Raw genomic sequence first — 10,241 nt, forward strand, 5'->3', positions numbered from 1 at the left:
AAATATTTTAATTTTGTTAAGATTTTAAATATTTTAATATTTAAATATGTTACGATTTTTTTAATTTTTTAATTTTTTGAATATTTTTGAATATTTTAATATCAAAATATTACGATTTTAATTTTTTAAATTTTAAAATATTTTATAAAAATAAATTCGAACTCTGTTGTATAAAAATATTTTTAAATATTTTAAAAATATTTCAATTTCGTTAAGATTTTAAATATTTAAATATTTAAATATGTTATGATTTTTTAATTTTTTAATTTTTTGAATATTTTTAAATATTTTAATTTCAAAATATTACGATTTTAATTTTTTTTAAATTTAAAATATTTTATAAAAATAAATTCAAACTTTATTTTATAAAAATATTTTTAAATATTTTAATTTCAAAATATTACGATTTTTATTTTTTAAATTTTAAAATATTTTATAAAAATAAATTCAAACTCTATTGTATAAAAATATTTCAATTTTGTTAAGATTTTAAATATTTTAATATTTAAATATGTTATGATTTTTTAATTTTTTAATTTTTTGAATATTTTTAAATATTTTAATTTCAAAATATTACGATTTTAATTTTTTTTTAATTTAAAATATTTTATAAAAATAAATTCAAAATTTATTTTATAAAAATATTTTTAAATATTTTAATTTTTTTGTTATATATTTGGTTACGATTTGAGTGTAGAGTTGTGAAAGTAGTATGGAGTTTCGAGTTATGTATTTGGTTATGAGTTTTAAAACTAAATTTTTAATTGTGTTTTGTTTTATGTGTTTAGTTACGATTTGAGTGTAGAGTTGTTTTTAAATTTAAAATATTAATATTTTAAATTATTTAAATTTTTTGAATATTTAAATTATTTAAATTTTTACGATTTAAGTTTTTTGAATATTTATTTTAATTTTTTACTGATTAAATTTTTTAGATTATTTAAATTATTTAAATATTTATGATTTAAATTTTTTGAATATTTATTTTGAAAAAAAATTATTTCCTTTGTAGTATTTTCAATTAAAAAATTGATTACTGTTATTTTCTGTTAATAATAAATTTTTTTAATTGAATTCTAAAAAGAGTTTGGTTATGAGTGTTGATCAGAATTTTCAATAGTGTGAAAGTAGTGTGTTTTGTTATGAGTTATAACAATTTGAATTAAGTTTTAAAAACTCTTTCCAAAATTCATAACCAAACAAATTTTCTTGTTTTATATGTCAAATCAAACTTTCAAAACTCAATTATGCACTCAATTCAACACTCTATTAAAAAAAAATTATAACCATACAAATTTTCTACACTCAAATCATAATTTTATTAAATTTAAAAGACAACTCATACTCTCAGATCATATTTACAAAACTCAACGAAACGCAACCAACCGGAGTTTTTTACCAACCACATGATCATTGATGTTGTGTTTGGTTGGAAAATTTGAGGAGGGATTTGGAAAGGGAAATGGAAAAGGTCGGTGAAATATGAATAAAACATACTTATATTTCACCTAATTTCACATACCTTTTCCCTTTCCCTTTCCTTTTTCAAATCCCTCCCCAAATACTCCAACCAAACACAACATGAGAGTGATAACCATATACAGGTCACGTACGTTCATGAGATACAAGAGATAATTCAAAAGCATACACAAGTTTCAGGGTAAGCAAAGACACTCTCTGAAGCTAAAATGCTTCAACCATGGCCGCCGCCGACACTCCATTTTATCTCTCCAATCAGCCATCACCACCATCCTCTTTTTCTTCCTCCTCCTCCTCCTCTGCCTCCCACATGAATCGCGCGTACAATCCCAATACCGTACTGTCGTATTCAATTCACAAAAAAAAAAAATCAAATTCAATGATCACAACAAATACATCAAATATAGAAATGATGAGATTGGGCTTTACCAGTCGTTGGGAGAGGCAAGAATAGCTTGATCGAAGTAGAAGTTGGCTTTGTCTTCGTCTCTCTGAGTATCCCATATCAACTTTCCGTATAAACACAACACCTCTCCGTCTCCAGGACTCGCCAGTATTGCTCTTCCGTAGTACTCTTCTGCTTTCACCATATCTCCCTCAACCTTAAGAAAAAAAAAAAAAAAAAAGTATATGTGAGAGCCGAAATGGGTTTGTCCCTCATTGGTTTAGAGGTTTTCACAACTCACTTTATAAGGTGGTTAACTTTTCCTAGTCAACATAAAGTCATATCTTAAAAAAAAATAAAATTGTGAGATTTCGATCAAAATGAACAATATTATACTAGTGGGGTGGGGTTGGGTTGGCAGCTTCAGTATATAATCAAAGATGAAGCAAGCAATAATCGAATCAAAAATTGAATAATTAATCGGGAATAACAATTTGAAGCAGTAGTACCTCGTGTAAGAACTTGCCATAGTTTCTGAGCAGAAGAGCGTTGTTAGGGTTTGATTTCAACATCTCCCGATAATACGCACCCATCTTGATCTTGATGTCGGATGGGATCACATTGGACTCCGACGAACCCCTTGCGGTTCGCTTCCCCGGAGTAGAATCGCTCCGGCTATTGACCAGGGAAATCCGGGGAGAAGCAGAGACTTTCGGTGAACTGGGAACGATGAAATGTTGTTGGACCGGGACCGAACCGGTTCGGAGAAGTACAGCTTCCATGGTTTTTGTGAATCAGACAAGTTTGATATCACTACTTCAATGTCGTTCCTGAAATCTAAAAAGACCGTGCTTTCTGTCGGCATATATAGATAGGCGTGGAGTGGGGTGTGGATCCGATTGGAGTACCTGCAAATGGTTTTTGTGGGGTTCCCATACCTAAAACCATCCAATCCAACGCACTAGAGACACCAGAAATCACTGGTGATGTGATGTAATGTAACATTTTATACATTGAGATTTACATTAATTATTTTAAAATACAAAAAATTGAGTGGAACAAAAGTATGATTGGCAAGTAGAATTAAAACTAATGATAAATATTATGCTTATAAATAGTATATACTAATGATAAAAGGTCATCATCTATGTACTCGACTTTCTATTTTATTAATTTTATTATTCAGGCTAAGTTTGGGAAGTCCCAAATAAGTCAAAAAGTCAAAAAGTTACTCAAAAAGTTAAAAAGTTAACACTATTCACCAAAAGTCAACAATTACGGCTGCACAACTCCCAATTCAAATTTTCCTCTACAAACCAATTTTTACAATTTTTTATTACACATTTTTTCATAAAAAGTCAAAAAGTTAACCCAAACATCCATATTTTCAATCTCAATTTTTTTGTCCAAAAAGACAAAAAGTGCACTTATTTAGTCTTCCCAAACTTGGCCTCAATTAAATTTTACTTATTATTTAATAAAATTCAACTCGATACTCCATCAAATTTACCTTACTATTCAATTAAATTCCATTATTACTATTCAATCGTCCTTGACCTATTATTCAAAGATTCTTTAGCTTACAATTCTATCAAACTTAATATAGGAAAATGTTTGAGAACTACAATTTTTGTGACTCAAATTTTGACAATTTTAAAGTTGTTTTGTACTCAAAACGACGTTGTTTTAGCAATTTCGAACCATTTGAGCCACAAAAATTGTGGCCCTCAATCATTGCTGCTTAACTTATTACTCAATCAAAATTTATTTACTATTCTACGAGACTTTACTTATCATTGCATCAGACTCGACTTACTACATAATAACATTTTGCTTATTACTCAATTATACTCTACTTATTACTTCATATTCAATCAAATACCAATTATTACTTAATGAGAGGAGTCAAATAACTAGTCCATCAAACTTAACTCTTATTACTCAGAGTTCACTTACTACTCACTGATATACTATTTAATATTTTATTAAACTTGACTTATTACTCAATCAAATCCTATGTACTACTCTATCAAATTTCACTTACTACTCAATAATATTCTACTTACTATTTTATCAAATTTAACTTGCTACTCAATTAAATATCGCTTACTACTCAATAAGACTCAACTTACTATTTAATCAAACAACAGCAACTATTCTATGAGACTCCACTTATGCAATCAAACTTGACTTACTTTGTGGAGCTTATTTTGGTACTGAGTTATGTGGAATCATTGTCGTTGAGTTTTGTTGATGGTTAGCTGAGTTATGCAGTGCAAAGGCCTGCTGAGGTATGCTTGCTGAGTTTTGTTGATGGTTGGTTGAGCTATGCAGTGCAGAGGCTTGCTGAGTGCAAGAGCTGGTGTCAAAGTTGCAGTAGGTTAGGAAGATACTAAGCTGATTGGTGGCTTTGTGCTATTTGTTATCCTGTGCTCTGATGTCTTGAACACTTGTGGCTTGGTTGGTAGTGGTGGATTGATGTTATATGCCCTCTGTTAGCATAGGAGTTTTGTGGTGCTTAGCTGAATGGTGGTCCTTTGTTAGCATAGGAGTTTTTGTGGGCTTGGATGAATGGTGGCTAGTTGGTGGCTCCTCCATCCTCTGCTGGTAGCTGCTGCAATAAATAATGGTATACTGGGCTTCTGGTTTGATCTGTTGTGTTGATCTATTGGATATCCTGCTGCTGAACTACTTGCCTGACTGATGGTCTGCTTCTAGCCAGTGTTTTGCTAATCTTGTTTTTGTGTAGAATGTTGTGCTATATGTGGTTTGCATTTTGGATGCTCTAGCAGAGGACTTTATTACTAATTTCTGATATGGGTGGAGTTTAGAAGTTGCTTATAAGATTCAAAGGAGTTTCTAGGAGGTCATGTTGTTGCTTTTGCTTAGTTTTTTTGGCTGTTGTTTTTGTGTTTCTATCTGTTGGTTTTCTTATGTTTTAGATTTTTGGTTGTGTTTTGGGTTTGGATTTGGGTTTGCAGATTGTGGTTGGTTACTCACCAACTCTAGGCGGTGTGCTAGCATATGATTGGGCGATCTTATTAGTGCCAACCCAGTTGGGATTGTTTTGTTTCGCTATGATGCTCTTTGCACTCCTGTCTCGACCCAAACCCGCCCCGATGGGTTTAGTACCGTAGCCGGCCAGTAATCTGTGATTACCGAAGGCCTGCTTAACATTAATAACAATAATACAGAGTACAGGGGCTGGCGAAAGCCAAAACAGTAATAAAAAGATGTCCAATGAGCTGTGACAGTCTGTATGCAAAAAGACTTTTCCGAACATATTCACATTCATAAGCAAAACATATACACATACATATACAATCATCCAGGACAGGGATCTAATCCCTATTAGAATATTACAGTACAGGTACAGTCAGTCTATACAAAAACATAGACAGAAAGGGGGAATCTAAAACACCCCGAAGCAGCCTTGGCTTGGACACACTTGGAACTTCTCAGTGAGGCACGTTGGTTGGCTTGACAAAAAGGGAGTTTAACCCAACGCTCCTAGCTCCGATCCGGTGCCTGGACACCTACATCTATATATATATATATATATAAACAGTAAGCTAAAGTCTAGTGAATAACATATGCGTAAAGAGGTTAGGCATGAATGTCCTTTTCAGTATTTCAAAACAGTTCTTTGAACAATATATCAGTTATTCGATCATAGCAGACATAAGTGGTACATCCAATAACAAACAGTACAGTAGGTCTTAACAGACTGAACAGTCAATTGATGGCCATCATATCAGTAAACAGTAGTGGTTCCAAACATGGGAACCGACAGAGATCTCTGTGATAGTAGCAGTATAGTATAGTAACAGTAAATTGCTATGGATGCCACGAATACAGTTCGCAAATAGGACAAGCATTCATTCAATAAGAAATATCAGTTCAGAAAGCAGTACAGTTGATCATTCAGAAAATATTCATAATCGAATATATCTTTACAACATTGTTACTTACAGAGTTCTGGGCTACAGATAGGCTAGTGAGCGTCCTCGGATGCCAACCCTACACAGTTACAAGATGAACACACACTAAGTTGCACGTTTGGGAAACAATAACTTAGTCCCTATCTTGACTCGGTGTGGTTCTATAGCATTATCCTCATTGTGATGTCTTAAACTAGGCCTAGGAATGCCTCAGATAGAATGAGGATGCAAAAATACACTTTAAAACACTTTTCAGAATTTTTAGAAAACAGGGGTCTCGCTCGAGCGTTTCTTTCTACGCTCGAGCAGACATGCAGACAAAGGAGCTCCGCTCGAGCATGACTTTCCTCGCTCGAGCGGACTGCAAAAGTACTGGATACATGAAATTCACGCTCGATAGGCGCTCGACCTCCGCTCGAGCGTGAGACACAAGTCCTCGCTCGAGCGTACATTCCCTCACTCAAGCGGACTATAAACACATGCATAAGTACTGGATACACGCATTTCACGCTCGAGCGTTACTTTACCCGTTCGAGCGGACTGTATGAACTCAAATTGTGCGCTCGAGCATAGAGTTCCCCGCTCGAGCATGGATCCAAAATTTGAAATTTCCAGATTTGTCTCCAAGCATGAAACTCAACATTTTAAGCATCAAATTCGATCATTTTGGGCTAATTTTCTGAAAAACACTTTAAAACTCATAATATGACATGTTTCAAAGATCAATTTGCAAAATCAAAGCCCAAAGGTAGTTCAATTGAACCCATTTCCAAGCAAAACTTCAAGAACATGGTGTACATGCAACATGTATGAATTTAATGAACTTCAAAGCTTTTAATACAAGAACAAATGAGTTAATCCTTTCAAAAACATGATGAATTCATGAACTATAATCAAGATATGGACATGCATGTAGCAATTTCCATGAAAACAACCTCAACATGCTAGAACATGTACATGCATACATGATTTAAGCTTCAATTCAATATTTTGAACCAATTCTAGACTCTAATCACTAAAGGCTCATGAAACATGCAAGATACAACTTAAATACAAGTTCAAGAGGATGATTCTCCTACCTTAGGTCCTCAATTTCAAGTCTAGGAGTTCAATTATGCAATCTCTCTTCAAAATTTTCAAGTCTCCAAGCTAAATTTGTTGAAATCAAGTTTTTCCTCTCTCTTTCTCTCTCTCTCATCGGTTATGGCTCAAGAAATGGCTGAAGAAATGTTATAATGCTAGCATATAGAAATCAAATAAAAGGCTCATGAACTAATCCACAAAGTGGCATTTTGATAGATAAGTCCAACTAATGTAATTTAGCTTATTTAATCCAATTTAATCATACCAAGTCAAATTTCAATTAAACATACCATAAAATCACATAAATTCTAATTAGCATAAAATACTAATCAGTTTCGGATTCGGCCGCCGATAAGACCTTTAATTTGCAGTTTAAAACATAAAACATGAACAGATCATTTAGCAGTCAAACAGATAGATTTGCATTTAAACTAATACACTCAATCAATCAGTTCAGAATTTCAGTCAATCAGTCACTTAACATGCTTAATCATAGATTAGCACTAATCAATGGTGAGGGTTGTCACAACTCCTCTTCCCCTTCCCCTTCCCCTTCCCCTTCCCCTTCTTCTTTGTTAATGTAATTCTATATTCGTTTTCATCAATAAAGTTCCCTTTTCTTTGCTGATCAAAAAAAAAAAAGTCAAACTCACTTACTACTCCATCAAACTTGACTTGCTACTCAATGATACTTTACTTACTACTTAATCAAATGTCATTTACTACTTAACGAGACTCTATTTACTATTCCCATCAAACTTAACTTACATATTTATAAAAATTCTAAAAAAGTTGGTAAATGAAATTCATACAGAGTTTGTGGGTTTTATAAAACAATTAATAAAATGATTTGGATTTTAAATTTTTAGAACTAACTTTATATTTATTTTGATGTTTATAAAATTTAATTATAAATTTATTCCTAACTTTATATTTATGAGTTTTAATTTCAATTTTAAATGCATATTTCTTAAATAAAATAATACTATACATTTTATTTCTTACACTTTCACTACAACATTTTCTTAGTTCATTGACACTTGAAAGTGTTACAAAAGTATTTCTCTAGTGACATTTTTTTAGTCTTGTTGCATTTTGAACAAGTGTGATTTATACCTATGCCACAGGAGATACTAGTGACACCTTAGTGACACTTGTAAATGTTATTACACCATCAAAACTAAAGACTTTTAGTGACACTTTGATGTCATGATAAGTACTATTCATGACACTACGTTAAAAAAGATTTACAATCTAAAAAATGTCACTATATACTTTTTTTATGACACTTGTCATGTCACAATTGATATTTTTAACAACTCTTATAAATGTCACTAAATCTAACTTTTAGTGACGATTCAAAGTGTCAGTACTTTACAATTCATTTGTATGATAAATAGAGATAAATTGAAAAATAAAACAAAAATAAATAAATAATTATTTTACAACATTCACTCCATCATATTTTGGTTTGGAAGATAAATAAATAAAATTTTATGTAATTAAATGTAATTACAATGGTTACAAACACAACAATATTGTACTTCACTAATAAAATAAAAACAAAATATTATTCCTATTTTGACAAAGTGAATGCCATTATCATAATTTTAGAAATAAAAAACGATACTTCCATTATCATTATCATTATCATTATTAGTATCAGAAGTAGTGGACTGTTGTATATAAAGTGACAAAACGATATTTTCGGGGGACAATGGAACCAGAATAAATAATGTACAGGAGGAGGATTTCTTTCCGTTCGAATTTTAGATTGGCGGATATTATTTAAATTTGTAAAATATTGGATATATGAGATTTAATTGATTTATTAAAAGAATTTAATTTAGTTTGATGTTGATTATAATATATTTTTAAAATATTATATCTGATTTTTAGAAACTTAATAAATATTTAATAATATGTTTAGTAACAATTAAGATTTTGATAAAAAGTCCAAAAAAATGTTTTTGTTTTTTTTCTAAGCGAAGGCAGCGGCTATTTGTGAGCAACAATGATTCATCCCACTAAAAACATCACCACTAATAGCACTAATGCATTAAAAAAATAAAAAAATAATAAAAAAAATACAACTCCAAAACTAAAACATCACATCATTAATGGCGGAACCCACTGCCACCTAATTAGTGGGAGCACTAATTAGTGCTCCCAAGCATTTTTCATTTGTGAGTGTGTGCTTGGTGAACATTTTCGGTGGAGTTATTATTATTGTACACAAGCATAGTGTTGCTATTTAATTTAGTTTGACGTTGATTATAATATATTTTTAATATATTATATTTGATTTTTGAAAATTTAATAGATATTTAATAATAAAGTTTTTGTTTTTTCCCAAGTGAAGGCAGCGGCAGTTTGTGGGTGTGCAGTTGGTGATTATTTTCGGTGGAGTTATCATTATTGTGGACAAGCATACCGCTGCTGTTTGATTCGATGGGCTTGGCTCGGTGGTGTAGTAAAAATTGTACTTGATTCGTTGTTACTGTTGTTTTGATTTGAAATTGATTTGGCTTATTATTTTAATTTTTTTATAGTTTTATTTTGAAAATTTTTATTTATCTATTTGGTGAAATATTTCTTCTTAATTATTTGTGATTATTTAAAATTTATTTAAGGATGGTTTTGAGAAACCATTCATATCTCATTTGTAATTGTTTGGAAACTTTTGGTTGATAGTGAAATTGGATTTCAATCCCGTGGACATTCCTCACATTGAATGAACCACGTAAAATTCTTATGTCATTGTTGATTTAATTTTTCCACATTAATTTTTATTTCTATCAATTGATTTACATGTGGGAAATTATTTATTTTCCCTAACATAAAATTCATCACAAGTCTTGTTTCGATGATCTGAACCATTTATTTTGTTGGACATTTCGTGTGTTTTATCCATATAAAAGATTAAGTTGATTTGATAACTATAACTTATTCAATTTATTAAGTTTCTCACTAAAAAATATATGGTTTATTTTAAAAAAACACAATTCTTATTTATTTTTTAGTAAAAAATTAAACAAGTTATAATTGTTAGATTGACCTAATTTTTTTTATAAATGAAATACATGAAGTATACGATAAAATGAATAATTCAAATCATCAAAATAAGATCCAAAATCAAACTTAAAAAGTCAAAATGAAAAATGAGTTAAACTTTAGGAGGGCAAAGTGTAATTTAGCCTATAATTTTTTCTCATTCCATCCCCTAATAATAGGTTTGGATTTTTTCTAACCAACTCTAATTTTTTTTTTTTTTTGGTTATTTTTAAAGGTTAACGGTCAAAGTCAAATGCACATTTATTTATTTATTTATTTTTGCATCAAACAATAAAATC

The 10,241-nt window shown here is 30.7% G+C and overlaps 1 protein-coding gene across 1 annotated transcript; it reads right to left on the minus strand.

Moving 5' to 3' along the window:
* Nucleotides 1-1,295: 1,295 nt before the first annotated feature.
* LOC114322079 (uncharacterized) lies at nucleotides 1,296-2,843 on the minus strand. Its single transcript, XM_028269346.2, has 3 exons — nucleotides 2,374-2,843; nucleotides 1,909-2,081; nucleotides 1,296-1,819 (listed from the first exon to the last, which is right to left on the minus strand). Exons 1-3 carry the CDS (start codon nucleotides 2,644-2,646, stop codon nucleotides 1,735-1,737), a joined length of 531 nt encoding a protein of 176 aa, XP_028125147.2. The 5' UTR covers nucleotides 2,647-2,843; the 3' UTR covers nucleotides 1,296-1,734.
* Between the last annotated feature and the right edge of the window lie 7,398 nt (nucleotides 2,844-10,241).

The sequence above is a fragment of the Camellia sinensis genome, chromosome 13, assembly GCF_055761805.1.
Source record: "Camellia sinensis isolate YWXY chromosome 13, ASM5576180v1, whole genome shotgun sequence".
NCBI classification, from domain to species: Eukaryota; Viridiplantae; Streptophyta; class Magnoliopsida; order Ericales; family Theaceae; genus Camellia; species Camellia sinensis.